The sequence below is a fragment of the Tyto alba genome, unplaced genomic scaffold, assembly GCF_018691265.1.
Source record: "Tyto alba isolate M040663 unplaced genomic scaffold, T.alba_DEE_v4.0 Super-Scaffold_7, whole genome shotgun sequence".
NCBI classification, from domain to species: Eukaryota; Metazoa; Chordata; class Aves; order Strigiformes; family Tytonidae; genus Tyto; species Tyto alba.
Genome location: NW_024881328.1, coordinates 8,133,752 through 8,149,275, shown reverse-complemented (window position 1 = coordinate 8,149,275; position 15,524 = coordinate 8,133,752). Strand labels below are relative to the sequence as shown.

The 15,524-nt window shown below is 36.7% G+C and overlaps 1 protein-coding gene across 6 annotated transcripts in view; it reads right to left on the bottom strand.

Annotated features, from left to right (window-relative positions):
* The window catches only part of ZRANB3 (zinc finger RANBP2-type containing 3), a 55,590-nt gene that overhangs the window by 4,261 nt on the left and 35,805 nt on the right, over nt 1–15,524 (bottom strand). For 5 of the 6 annotated variants that reach the window (XM_042783733.1, XM_042783731.1, XM_033003129.2 and 2 more), the window contains 11 exons: nt 13,727–13,846; nt 12,869–12,988; nt 12,170–12,349; nt 10,568–10,720; nt 9,449–9,917; nt 8,272–8,472; nt 7,497–7,588; nt 5,889–5,990; nt 3,052–3,194; nt 1,434–1,577; nt 161–554 (listed from right to left, as the gene is read on the bottom strand). In XM_042783733.1, the coding sequence (XP_042639667.1) occupies nt 161–554; nt 1,434–1,577; nt 3,052–3,194; nt 5,889–5,990; nt 7,497–7,588; nt 8,272–8,472; nt 9,449–9,917; nt 10,568–10,720; nt 12,170–12,349; nt 12,869–12,988; nt 13,727–13,846 (2,118 nt within the window). The remainder of the gene's footprint in view (nt 1–160; nt 555–1,433; nt 1,578–3,051; nt 3,195–5,888; nt 5,991–7,496; nt 7,589–8,271; nt 8,473–9,448; nt 9,918–10,567; nt 10,721–12,169; nt 12,350–12,868; nt 12,989–13,726; nt 13,847–15,524) is intronic. The other variant, XM_042783732.1, reaches the window with a different exon arrangement.

The window sequence follows — 15,524 nt, the reverse complement described above, 5'->3', positions numbered from 1 at the left end:
AGACACTGGGGTTTTTTGTGTTTAAGATTTTGTTTTTTATTATTGTTGGTGGTGCTAGCTTAACCTTCAATCTTCAGCCTCAGAGAACAGCATTTTGGATTTGTCTGAACTACAGGAATACACAGATTAGTCGTTACTGCTTTATAGCCAGTGCTATTACCTGTGCGAGTGGAAGGGAAGACATCCAAGAACTCTCCAGAATTTTCTTACGCTGACTCTTGGGTGCATCTCTGATGCTGAGATAAAGCTCCTGAGCATTTTCATTACAAAACTGGCAAACACCATGTTCAATTTCAAACACTTTAGTCCTGAGGTAGCTCTGACTAGAGCGAATCGAGAAGTCCTCCTGGCAGGTGTGAGAGCAGAATCGCGTGTCCCAGGCACGGGCCTGGCAGCCCGGCGCAGGCTGAGCTGTTGGCTGTTGGCAGCTGAGGCAGAGAGGGTTCCCTCGGCTGTCCAGGGCTTGCAAATAGCCTCTGGGGACGGAGGAGCCTTCAGCTTCAGTCTGCTCCGAGTGAAGAGCTGATGGGCCTTTTCCATTTTCTGAAAGCAACCTGTTCTCAGAGAACAAACACAGCTGTTAATAGAGCGGGCATTCAGCAATGCAATTCAGCAGTTTTTTGTGCACCATGTATTTTTATTAGATATCGTTTACACTCTGAAATACCAATTTTAGTTAAATTATCTTGCTCAGACTGATACCGGCACAGTGCAAATCACCTATTTGGTTTACATTTCCATTTAAAGTTGATTTGACATATAACAGACAAATTTTTCTTTTGCACGCCTTACTACATTTACACATGTACACTGAATTATTAGCTGAAATAGTGCTGTATTTATAAAGAAATGATGGTTTCTATCAGGCATGTACACATATAAATGTAAAATGTTTCAGCCCCTTCTTTTAATACAAGTGAAGAAGTCAAAGGAAAGATCCTGGTTTCTCTATGCAACCTTCACAGCTACCTATCAATTTCCTACTCCAAACAAGGCTTACCTCCAGGCAGGATACACAACGTTTGTTAAATAAAATGTTTTAAAAAGGCATTTTCTGTCTAGAGTTTTCATGCTCTTTTCTCCCTTTTTCTACATTTTGAGGTAAAATAAAAGAAAATTTTGTGTCCCCAGTTTGCTGTAAACCTCACAAGCAGACCTGAGCTAGTGTTTTTTTAATCTTAACTGATTCATGTAACTATCTATCTCCTTGTTTTGTTTCAATCAGAATCAGTTAATTAGCAGCTGTATCAGCAGACAACAGATGCAAACTAAATTGTTGTAAGAATAAAACATCACTCGTCAGCACTACAGCACATTTCTTATCTAAACACTGTACTTCAGCAAGGTAAACACTCATAGCAAATTATTTTGCTACCTCAAAAAAAAAAAAATCTGTGAGGAGCTTAATCACCTTATTACATTAATAAACTTACTTTGTGGAATGACCTGATGGTTCAAGAGAAGCACTGTCATTCTTCAGACAAACCCCACTTTCTTTCGAGATGAGGCGAACGCTGCCCCCGCTGCTGCTAGCTTTGCTAAGTGAGGCTGCTGCTACATCCTCCTTGGTCACGTACCTAAAATAATGAAAAATTTGTCAGTATGGTGCAAAGGGAACAATCTCCCTCAAAGAATAATCACACTTAGCTGCAGCAAGGTTGGTACAGCATATCCTCTTAAAACATTGAAGATGAGAAAAGAATAAATTTTGGGAAAACATACTTCAGCATAATACTTCCATATGAAATAAGAGATCTTTTTCTAAAACCAGATTCACCTCTAACCAGCAAACAGATGAGCTGTTTTGCATACAGCAATTTAAAAAACGAAAGCAACTTGGTATTGCCTGGCAGTGAAATCTGGAAGCCATTTTGTTTCAGTTCGGTGCGGTCTCACTGACATTCTAGATAACCCAGGAAGCTGTACAAGCTCTGGAGGACTCCTTGCTCCCTTAGTTATGCTTGAACTCACTTCTTTATTTTAATGTGAAAACATACAAAACACCACTGCTTTTAAGTAAAACTTTTTAAAAAAATCGCTTCACACTGATCATTCTTCCACAAACCACTATTCAGACAACTTAAGTACATCCCTCTGTAGCATACACGTGCCAAACCCTACACACTGCCTTAGAAGGTCGCTGTAGGTTATGGTTGGTTTTCTAACACAGTTCACAGTTAGATCCTTCCTACATTTTACAGGAGGACACAATCAAGCAACAGGTTAAGAAACACTTACTACCTGCTGCTTCTCCTTATATTGCTGGAATTAGAAACTCTATTTACTGAAATTCTTAACTATAGCCAGAGTCACCCCGGGGAATTTAACAGTAGGGACTAAGAAGTATAAAAAGGTTTTAGACAGTTTGCAGGGGCACCTTGGTGAGTTAACCATGATCAAGTAACCATACACATGAAAAGTTTTGTGGAGAGCAATGACAACACTGAAGCTGCAAATGTCTGTCAGGGAAGACAGCGTATCAGAAAAAGGAAATAAAGTGGAAAAAAAAAAAAAAGGTAAATTTAGATTTTTAACAAGGCTTAAACAGTAGCCCTTTTCAGTGACACCCGGCAAGGAAAACAGTAAGCTTTGAGAAGTGTCATCCACAGAGAACAGAATTGCTCCAATTAAAAATGAGTATCAGAAAGGGTTGGAGTAGGCTGTGAGTTATGAATAAAACATTATAGCACCGATGGCAACTAATGATTTATTTCTGCTTCCAGGTGGGGAAAACAACAAGATTCTTTGACTTTTCTGTTGAGTCCCTGAGGTCAAGATTTTTCCTAAAAAAACCTCTGGCCAGTTCCAGATGTTTAAACATGGAGTGCAGCAAAGCCAGAGCAGCTGCTGAATGCAGCCGTGCCGGACAGGGAAGCAGACACTTCCATCCGACAGATTTACTGCCCTGCTCGGTCACCTACGTTTGTCACTACGTGACAAGCAATCATCGAACAAGCAGTTTACAGTCTCAGCATCATTCCACTGAGAGTTACGTTATATCAGACTTCCTGCAGCAATTAGTAAGAGGAAGAAAAATGAAAAAGCACATACCTTTTTGTGCTGCTGACCACCGACTGCTTTTTAGACAACTCCTCTGCAGCACGAATAGGACTACAAAATATCTGACCACTCTTTCTGACAATCTTCTGTTTCATTGCTGTTAGATGACTCCATTCCTTCACAAACCTCAGTATCTAGTAGAGAATGCTATTGTCAGCAGCATGACAGGCATTACAAAAAACTATTTAATTACAGTGAAAGAGTGCTATGAATTAACACATTTTAAACTGGATGAAAACAGCTGGTATGATCGGAGATGGTCCCTTCAACTCTTCTTTTTTTTTCATACAAGCTGCAACCCTCCACCCTCACCTGCTGAAGAACTCTGACAGCTTTGTCATTGACTACAGGCATGGTTTTGCTAAGGCTGTTGATCCAGAAGGTAGAAAATATGGCCAGAAATGGCCTTTACTAATCTAAGGTATAGCGGTAGAAGAAAGGTTTCTTGATAAAGCCTCAGGCAAACATTTCCTCTGTATGTGAGACTTTGCAGATGGCAAAAACTAACATACAAAGGAGTTTTCTTACGGCAGCCATCCTCCTGGTACAGCCGGTCTCTCAGGAAAGGAAAATTTGCTCCCATTACTTGAACAGCATTTATAATTGGGTTTACAACCTTTCTTCTTTCCTCTAACCTTCTGACACATGCTAAACACGGGATTAACAATCTGTAGTGTATAGCCCCTAATGTCAGTGTGAAAGGCTTAGCTACAGGTAAACTGGAAGAGCTGTTCAATTCAACTAGGTATTAGTCCATTTCTCAACAGATGTTTTCCAACTTGTAAAATTTTAATGGATTTACTGACATGCTTCAAAATTATATTCCTTCATAATAATGCAGTGTCAGAAAAACACATGTAATAAAAGTTACTATAGTAAATTAGCAATTAATGACATGAGAAATCAGATCACCAAATTATCTTAATGCATCTGTTTTTATGGCAATACTGCTATCCTCATTTTTTCTGTGGCATTTCAGTGTAGCGCACAAAAATCTCACTGGCAAGTAGAGACATGCTTTACCATCAAAATAGTCAAAGGACAACAGTTTAGAGCAGTTTAACCTGCCTTTCATCTTCTTTCACAGCAATCCCAAATTGACACAACCACAGGATCCTGGGGAAAAACTGATGAACTGTTTGACAAAGTATGTCAGAAGGGAAATGGAGACTACTGCACAATATTGACCACCTTTCCTTATTTCGCATTTAGAATTTTTAAGTATAATAAAGAGGCTCAGAGGAACTCAATTTCTGGTACTGAATCAAATAGGTTTTCTTACAGGCTGGGAAGCCAGAAAAATCCTTTGAAGCCATAAAGGGACAGAGCTGCTTTGATTAATGGATTTCCCCAATAACTATAACCTAAGGACAGTGAGGAAGTGAGGGAAAAGCTGTTCTACATAGGAATTTAGAATTTATAACATGGCTGTTTGCTTTAGGAAGTGTGTAGGGGAAAAATTATTTCATCCCATCCTCATTTCCACCATAGAATATAAATGAGACCTTTATATTCTATTTATATATTACATATATATATTCATTTATATATGTAAACAGGACTGTTATGGGAGTTCATTCTGTTTTTCCACTCTTCCCCACTGACTTGCAACTACCCATAGGAGTCAGTATCACGCTTCTTTCTGAACATGGACTAAGGGAATAATAAATATATTGTTCAGTATGGAAGTAATTGTGACTTCAGCTTTTTCCAGGAACAAACTTTCATACTTCAAGATTACAGCATGGCAATGATTTTTTTCTCCTTGGAGTATTTTTACATGGCAAATGTAAAAGTGTACAGATGAGTCTCACTTCCTCTGAGTCAGAGCAGCAAGAAAGAAGCCAATGAAATGGCAGGATGTAATGGAAACAGAAGCAAGAAGGTATTTCCTTGTTTCTTTTGGGGAGCATTTACTAATATAGATCTTCTAATCTAGAGGAGAAGGCTGAGGGACAGGAAGTTCCATAAGGCCATGCCACCCCCTGCCCTCAAACATGGGATTCTTAACTTGTCTTTTCAGTCTAGCAAATAGCTTTGAAATCTTTTGGTAACATTTGCGTTACCCACTCATTAGATGCTTCACAAAACTGTTGGTTGAAACAGTCAGGTATCTCTCTTACGAATTTAAGTTCCAACCTTGCTGAAGAAACTACCAAAAAGAATCAGTTTTGTTCCTACATGATAGAATCTAATTTTCCAAATCATATCTCTCCTTAAACGGAGAAAAACAGTTAAAAAAATCATGTTAAGCAGATAATATTGCACATCCAATTGAAATTCTATATTTCCTTACTTGACTACTGGGATTTACTGTGTTAATATTCTCAAACACCTTTATGAATGTGATCTTTATTACTGAATTAACTGCAGCTACATGCCTCAGTGGAGCTGTGCCCTACACTGCTTTGAAAACTGTTAGAAGACCAAAGGAAGAAGTGAGAGTGGAGGCCTGCTCCGAACTGCAGCTCTGATACAATCTAACACATTTTTATTCCTAATGTGCCCTGTTTAATTCATAACCTTTAAAATGTTATTTTGTTGACTTACGAATGTTAGTTACTAATCCTGTAAATGAGAAATTACATGATGCCTGGTTGAGTCCATCTACCGAAATGTTAACAGGAGGCATGATAATTTGCCAAGGTAACAGACTGCATAATTAATATTCACATCAACATTTATAAGATCTGCTTACATTAATGAAACTGTGCCTAGATTCCAAGGCCTGGAAGTGTTCTGCATTTATTTAAAAAAAAAAAAAAAAAAAAAGTCAAAGCCCTCTGCATTAAATATTATATTACTGTGCCAGTAGAATTCGTTCTTACCAATGAACGATTTCGTTTATACTGGAAAGTTTCTGGTAAATCCTCCCAGTTATCCAGCTGTATGTCCAATGGGATGAAATTATGATTCAGTGGTTCACCATCCTAGAAAAGCAGTTTTGTTTACAGATGCAATGTAGCATAATCTACAAAAAAAAATTCTGTTTCAAGTGTATTATCTTCCCTTCCTACCCTCAAGGTAAGATTTTTTTTCCAGGAAAAAAACCCAAAAGACACAGACATATGATAATACCACAGATACAAGAAACACAATTCACATTAATATATCTAAACAGGGTGAGAATTTTAACTTTGAAAATATCTGAATTTTCTTCTTTGCAAATAGTTCAGACACAAACTGCCTTAAAATTAGGAAACTGAAATTATAATTCTCTTGACTGAATTTCCAAGGAAAATGAATGATTGTAGGCTGGAAAATGTCACTTCATTATGATTTAAAGTCAGAATCTTAGACAGAACAATGTTTATTATACTTTACTTTTTTTTTTTTAATGTCTGAACAATTTCTCTTCCACTTAATTTTTAAAGAATAAGTTGTTCCAGTGGGTACATATGACCCAGGAACTTACTGATGATTCACAAACATTCGAGAGAAGCAATCAAAGCAGAATTCCCTGGTGTCGCATCATTCAGAAAGATTTTGTGCAGTATCTGGCACAATGAAACTCTAATCCAAGCCAAAATCAACCCAGACCAATTCACAGTTGCCCAAATACCATCCAAAATGCATCTTTGTCTTAGAGTAAATTGTGTGAAGCTCGGAAGTTGTGTATATTTTAAGTATATTAAGTTTTCATATACAAGTTTTCATATATTTTAAGTATATTAAGTTTTCATATACAAGACACACTCTTGAGTTTTTTCCCCACTGTATCAGTTAGCCTAAGAAAAATGTATTATCTCAAAGGCTTCCCCTGAGTTTTTTTGTGGTGCTTTGCTGTTGCACCTGAATATAACGTCTCATTCAGTGGCTTTGGAGAAATCTCAGTGAACTTTTCTATCCCTTAAAAGAAGGAATTGGGATGTCCTGATTCTCCCTTGAAAAATAACCTGGAAAATTATCAACTGCTAGTTTCTGTACTCCCATTACCATTGCAGATTAATGATAATGTGTTTTATTCAGGAAGTTACTGGCTTATACACAGCATCAGTGTCTAGCTCTCTGAAAATGTGGTGAGATTTTATTTTATTTACTTCCTTAGTCTGTCAGGATTCACTGTCATTTTTATTTTAATTTTGAATGTTCTATTAAAATATTTTGTGATAAGACACTATAAGAAAAAAGGAATTTAAAACAACTATCACTTGCACTTCTAACAGATGACCTGAGCATTCATCTAATGTATTAGCCCCATTTTGTAAGCTAAGAGAAGAGTTAGAAGTTATATATCTAGGGAACTATTACTTAATTCCACTCAGAAAAAGAACTACAATGATAAGCTACCTAATTTTTGTACATTTCAGCTAATACAAAAATACTGGTCTTTTTATATAAAATTTAACAAACGGAAGTATATATAAACATTTAGTAGGACAACATTTTACTTCGTAATTTTAAAATCATAATAAACATGCATATTTCAGGTTTACCTTTGTATAGAGGTGAATTCTATCAGTATTCCTGCTTGCACAAAACATAAGACCATCATATATTGGAAATGCATCTGATTCATCTACATCTCCTATAAAGAGAAATTATGTTGACATTAAAAAGTGTTTTTCCTTCATTCATTTAATTCAGTCTACTTAGACATTAAAAAAAAAAATATTATACATGTTCTTAAGATGTTACTTGTGAAATTTCCCAATTTGGTGTAAATGCAAACACAATTTTGTATGAATATTTTAAATTTTTCTCTCTATTTTTTCTTCAAATATTCAGCAATCCTGGAACAAAACCCAGGAGAATATATACCACATGAGGATTCTGTATCTAATTCCAGAACAACATAATAAGATACACAGCTCAAGCAGCAAGCTATTAAGATATTTGTGTGTTTTACTTTTCTGTTTCTTCTGAATTACCTATCATCTGTTTTGCCTGGGGCTGTCCTGAACACAAGTAAATGCCATCGTAAGTTTCAATAAAACTGTACAGGTTCACAGTTGTTAGTTTGACATAGTTCTTATGTCAGCCAAAACCTCTGTATTGCTTCAGGAGTTCTATGGAAATGCCAGGTTTATCCATCATCAAAATTCAATAAACATCCCAGGCTAAAATGGGAAAGTCATGTGCTAGTGTATGTACTCCAGTCCATCTTTCAAATGTGTAGGCTTTCATTTAAAATTTAGTTTTCATCCCAGAGGCATTTAATACGGTTTTGCAATGGAATATAATATTTCTTTCATAGGAGTCCCACTTTACCTTCTCCACACTTTTTTTCACTTTTTTCATTTTCAATTGCAACAGTTTCCTGTTTGCTGATTTCAACAAATTGCTGGGTCACCGTTTCCCCAGAATCTTCTCTTCTATCTTCAGCACTGCACACTGTGCTTTCTTCACTTCTGGAGTCCTTTGACACATCTTCCTCAGTCTGGCTAGCAGTAGCTTCACAGTTTCTCTCAACTATAGGTGAAGAAACAAGAAAAGCAATTATTTATGCTACCTGTACAAACAGGAACCTAGTCAGTACACATCTGGGGACAGGACTAGGTAACTGAAATACGATTGCATTTTATTCTCTAATGGTGCAACCACTTAGGAAACTAGAGCTACCTTTTATATTAGGAGAATAAACACATGGGTCAGAGTTTTCCATTTATGCAGTTTCATGCACCCAACTTAATGTCAAAATATATGCAATAAATAATGCAGTTAGCAATTCTATATTATATACAGTTATCGTGCACCATAAGCACACAAAGTAGTTTTTCATGGATTGATCTATACATGTTAAATTCAGAAGTTGTCCTTACCTCAACAAGCACATAGACTTAAATAAAATTAAAAAAAAACCAAACCAAAACAAAACAAACCATCACTCCTTCCTTTGCAATTTAAATGGAAAATATGGGGACAGATTTATAAAAATGTTTTATAAATTTCCAGATAGATTAAATAAATTTAATACATCTGCTCTGACGTGTTGGAACAAGAAATGCCACATTTTCCAGGTAATGTCTCTCAACAAATATACAATACCCTAGTTAATAAAACATCTATTCCATAGAATTTAGTTTTGACAGGTAGAGAAAAAGTTTGCCATTTAATTAGATTAAGAATAATCATAAACCTCAAGGAAAAGGAAAGCTACATTTGCTGCAAAGAAAACTGAGCATGTATTCTTCCTCACTGAATTTATAACCTGTTAACATTAACTGAATTTTTCATTTGTTTCAAATTAGAATAATGTAAAAGATCCTCGGGGAAAACAAAATTAAGAAGGATCACTTAACAGGTATCAGCTCACGTACAGACACCATTCTTCATGTTTTGCCTGGATTTGTGTATATTCATATATTCAAAAATACTATATGTTCTGAAACTAGTCACAACTGAAACAAAAAAATGAATACTTTTCTCTGCAGCATATGTTACTTACCATTACTGCTTTGAGGGCAATTGCACATTTCACAGTAAGGGAGCAATTCATTATTACTATAAGTGCAAACACTACAGTGCCAAACTTTATTTAAAGCCATACTTTTGCTTGAAGTATTTAAGTCACAAGGTAAGACTTCATAGGTTCTTTCTGAAAACAAAGAGGGCTTTTTTCCAGTCAAAGATTTTTGTTTTTTCTTGCTGGAGTTGACTGGAGTAGATCCACTCATGCTTCTTGCTCTTTTAGCTTCACGTTCACAGGTACTTTCATGACAAATTGTATCCACGTCACCTATTGTTGTAGAATCCAGGTTTTCATTGCTCTTCTCTTCATCCTCTTCTTTTGTAACTTCAAAAGATTCTGAATCATTATGTAATGATTCATTACCAGAAAATATTTTGCGTTTCTTCTCATTGGAGGATTTTGGGGAAAAGAAAGAACGTATGTCATGCTGTCTTTCCTTTTCAAACTAGGAAAGAGGAAAGACATATGTAAACCCCACTTATAATTGCTGCATCAGAAGCTGTTAAAATTATGATTTTTCTCTGCTAATAATACTCTCTAGTACAAGAAGCTGTTTTTAGTTTGGAGATGGAAACAAAAGGTATCTTCCTTTAAGAACAAACAGCTAGCAGAAAGAGCAATTCAACATTCCTCTTCTGTTTTATAAAAAGTATTTTCAATCTTCTCATGAAAATTCTGAAATAGCACTATCAGAAAACAAATACACAGGACTGGTATACCATGTGCCTTTTTTACTGATGTCTATTACAAGGAAAGGCTTTTAAACACTGTTTTTAAAATAATAGGCAATTAAACTCAGGACAGCTAATGAAGCTATAATTTAAACAGAAATTCCTTCATCTTATCTGACTCTAAGGGTGGGTCAGTCACGTAAACGTAACAGAAGGACCCATCAGAAGCCTGTAGATAACATTTATACCCAGCAATGAAATTTTCCCAACTTCACTCATTTTTAAAATAGAATTTACACTACTTTTTTCCCATTTTAGTGTTTCTCTATTAGTAAAACACTAACAGTAGTGCACAGAAAACTTAAGTGAACAATGGTTATAATTTTAAGTGAAAGAAAACTGAAAACAAAGTTTCAAGTCTTACATGAGTAAACAAAAGTTCATTTTTGGGATCTTCTAAACTTTCATTTGGGGTCCAGGTCTCGGCAAAACTCAAAAAATCCCATTTCTCCTTATCACCTTCCTCAGCCTGCATTTTCTCTTTCTTGCCATTCAAGGTGCTGCCTGTTACTTTGGCCTGCAGAAAGAAGGCTTGCATAAAGTTTCCAAAGCATTCACATGTTGCAACAAATTTATTCACTCAATTTGCTTCCCTTGTAAACTTAATTCAGCATTTGCAAAGTAAGAAACTCTGTAGTAATTCAAAATAACTCCTTTTCCAGCAGCCACCTCTGCAAGAAGGACATTAAGTAGCATATTTAACAAACTACAACTTGTGAAAAGTTGTATGCAAAATGTCAGTATTTATTGAAGTTAAAAGAGAATATATACATTGTGTACATCTCTTACAGTCTTTACATGTTTTGCTCGGCACATGGAAACAAACAAAGGCAGAATTAATTCAAAGCAGTTTAGTGACAGAACCCTTGTACAATAAATTGTTGGTAAATTACCGAGACCCATCTGTGCCATGTTTATGGAGACTCTTAATGTAATGAACTGAGTTCTTTTTCAGAGGTACCTGCAGGAATTAGAATAGAGAGATTCATTCCCCAACTGAATGTCAAATACAGTTTGCAGTGCCTAGATTCTTTAAGTTGTGCTTACTTTTCAGCAGGAGAGGAATATATTGGCAAAAAAATGATTAGCAGTTTCTCTACTAACCATATGGACACAATCGCACCACTACAACACAGGGGTAGCCAAATGCAGGAACAACCACCATAAGTCGACATTTGTATCAGAAGAAACCCTGTGTAACCACAGTCTCAAACAATTCTGACAACTAGAGTTTAAAAGGCAGTTCCCTTCTACAATGACACTTCTGGAAATGTAAGAAAACAAGAGCTGACAGAAAACAAACACACCTCAGTTATCAAAACAAGACACTAAATAATGGTATCAAAGGCTACAAAAAGGTCATGAAAGCAAAACAGGCAAATTTTTCTCAGTCCTGTGAAATCTCAAATATCTTCCAAGGAAGGGAAGAAAGTAGGACAGAATTACTCCTCCTAACAAGGACTGGGTAACACTTGAGGAAAACAGCAACAGAAGATCAGATCACTGGAACTTTGGGTTTGATGAAGAATTATTTGAGAATGCTTCTGCCTCTCAGAAATTAAGTTTAGTAAGGCACAACATTCATCCAATTAAACAAAAACAAAGCCAACAAACTCCAGCTGTTATTATTATGCAAAAAAACCTTAAAATTGTAAACTGAACAACCAAAGCAATAACAAGCTAGAAGGAAGATAAAGCAATGATATCCTGTAGATGTGAACTATCCCATTCATCTCAGCAAAGAGCTACCTTGTTTATCTTTGGATCTTAAATGGAGAGTAAAAAGCTAGAAAAGCCTAATTTGGAACAGACATGGACATTTTAATGTTTAGCAGTTCTAGGTGTATCAATTTGTCTTATAGTAGGAGAGTGATCCAGATAAGCAAGAATGTATTTTGGCACACGCACTTAAGTGTTATCTTAACCACAGTGAGTTCTTGATTATTTGGTTCTATTCCACACATACCTTGCGATTCAGCATTGCCCACATAAGAGTGTCCATTGTTCCTTTTGCAATAAGGAAGTGAATATTCACAGAACTGCACTGCCCAATTCGGTGTGCTCTGTCTTCTGCTTGCTTAATATGGCCTGGATCCCAATATAATTCAGCAAACACAACATGAGTAGCAGCAGTGAAAGTTAAACCCTAAACAAAATAAGTAAATGCATTTTAGAAAAAAATTCCCACACACAAGCAACTGAATATCTGAATTAAAAGAAAACCAAAGCTTATACAGGACATTTTTATATGGAAATAAGAGGGACCACCCCAACAGCAGATGGGCCTATTACGCTGATTTCTTCCTTGGGCCTTCAGATAGATGTAAGTAAGATTCAAAAATACTTCAATATTGTGCAAAGACTGCATACTGCTTTTCATTATGGAAGTAATATTAATTTCTTATGAATGTGGTGCTTTTAGAGAAATGGAGTTTTTTCTAATTATTCAAGAGTGAGTTGCCGCTGCTTATCTTGATTTTGCTCAAGTAATTTCAACAGAGGCTTAAAACAGGTAACATGGTTAGTGCAAAAAATTGAATACATGAGTCTACAAAAGACATTGCATGAAGATAAATTGCCTTCACTAAATTACTTCAATCACCAATGACTTTAGTACCTACATTTTTAAAGTTTCTTATTTCACGTATTTTCTTTTTTGTCCTACCTGACCAGCTGCCTGAATACTCAAAATAGCAACCCGGGTGTCAGGATCCTTCTGAAACTGATTAACAAGATGTATTCTTTCTGAGGAAGGAACACTTCCATCTATTCGTATGTAGCGAACCTATAACATATCGCAATAGAAACAAAATGACATTATCAGTGTCTATTTTTGGAGCCAATCATTCTCTGTCCCACAATGAAAATATGAAAACATCTGTTCTATTCTTGTCACGGGGATAGGGATGCATCAGTACTCTTTTGCCCTCTGATTTACAGGTAAGTCTCTATCTAGAGAAATGTAGACTTAGTATTACCTGTTTACAAAAGGAGAAGACAGAACGAACATGGGATCTTACTACAGAATACTCCACAGAAGAACCTGTAATTTCCCTGACATGATTTATTAAAATTCAAGGAATTTGCAAAATAATAACAATATAAAATAGCAAAGTTAGCCACTGTTCCCTAGCAAAGTTGAGAATCCATGATCAAAGTAACACGAAGGTTGTTTGTAAACATTTTTACTGCTTTGAACTAAACGTTCAGTTGAGATGATAGTGTTCTGTTAAAAAAAATGTAGACAGAACCACATTGGTAGAAAAACTTCGGGAAATAACTGCCTACAACACTGATTCAATAATAAGAAAGTATCATACCAGATACGAGTGTTTACATTATCCTCAAACACAAAAAGGTTATTCAAAACCACACGATCCCTTTTAGTCCAGCAGCACTGAACTCTGTATAGTTAAAATCCATAAATTCCTGTGCACACAGGTAGTTCTACTGAATTCAAACACAGCTCGTGTATTTGTAAAATCTGAAGTTATATTTGTGTGCACATTTGTTATATCATTACCTTATTTTCTATAACTGCCTCTGTACAGGCTTGAAGCATGCTTAAGTGATGAGCAAAAACTAGAAACTTCAGTTTGTCATTTTCAAGCATCATTTTGATATAGTCCTTTACCGCTCCTGCCTGGAGTAAGAGAGGGCATTTTCATTAGTTAAACATACAAGCAGTTAAAAAAAGACCGTTTTTACTTTATTGTTTTGCAGTTTCTCGTAATATGAACAGGTAAATTTCCACACTTTTTGATGAAGTCTTAAATGGATAACAAGAAAACACAAATATCATTGAGTATAAAATTATTCAAATTAATTTTGTTTATAAAAATACCACAACTTTATGCCTCTGAGAAACCTATTCCTTCAGAGAAAAAACACCCATTTGTCCTCAGAGGATCCCATAATTACATGGCACTTCTTCCAGATTAGAATGTAGATAAAACCCCTTTTAGTTACAACATCATTATCTGATGTTTTAAGCCATATTTTTAAAAAAAGAAAACTGATTTCTGCCCAAACATCTTTCAAATGGACAAGGTATTGTTTAATCAGAATGTCCTGGTTGGGGCTGGCCTAGAGCTCCCGTTGGTCTGGCAGCAGGAGGAGCTGCAGCCCCCTGAGACCCCGGGGGCTCCCCAGGGCCCAGTGCCCTCACCCGTGTGCGGGGGCGGGGGGAGCACAGCTGGAGGGCTGGGCCCCGATTGGCCGATATCCCATGTCACGTGACACTGTGCCCACTATATAAAGGCAGGAGTGGGCCAGGAGGGGCTCTCACTTCCGGGAGTGTGGCTGTGGGGCCTTTGTGTTTGGGATGGCTGGCCCGGAGCAGGCGGGTGTCGAGCAGCTGTATTGTGCATTACCCGTTGATGCTGCTGTCAGTGTATTATTCTGTCACTGTTATTAAACTGTTTTTATCTCAACCCGTGAGTCTCCCTTTGCCCCTCTGATTCCCTCCCCATTCCCAAATGGGGGAGAGTGGGTGAGCGACTGCGTGGCATTTATCTGCTGAGCAGGCTCAAACCACAACACAGAACTTCTGTATCTGCACCCACATAAAGCCATATATCAAAGCTGAAAGAATAATTTTGATACTTTCACGATACCATAATCATAAAATATTGCTCTATTTAAACATTCATCGAATTCTTTTGTGTCAAATATAATTTTCAGTATATTTTACAAAAGCTATTAAAGTAATGATGACAGTTAATAATTAAATTTATCAGTGATCAATGGTTAATGGAATACCCACTGCAGCAGTCGTCTGATTTCTTTTTTTCTCTCTTTCTTTGTGTTTCAACTTCCCGTTTTAAAATAGACTACCAGAGGGGAGAGACTAGAAAAGTGGGGAAGAAATAGCAACAGAACCGCAGTGATATTTTTAAGACAGGGAGAAAAAAATGTGAATGACTTGGTCAGATTCTCCACTCTTCCTGCTCCAGCAGCCTGCAGACCTTCTTTTTTTTTTCCCCTATCCTTTCCTAAAAATAGGTTAGCATAATGAAGCCCGATAGCAGGGTAAAAAGTAGGCATGTAAAAGATTTTGGTCATTAACTTGTTTTCCCTTAAATCTTAAGCTACAGTTCTATAGGAAGAAATGCAGAACATGGGGTCCCATTTGATTAAACAGAAAGAGAGCAGCTAGAGGGGATTATTCTTCCATGTTTATCCATGGGGAGAACCAGTACTGACAGAATGCCGCCTGCGTAAGGGCAGCACCAGCACTGTCCTGGGTCAGCTGTGGCAGCTGCTGACACACAGGTATGTCCCTGAAGTACCCACCTTCAGTATATCCCTACGTCTGAGAC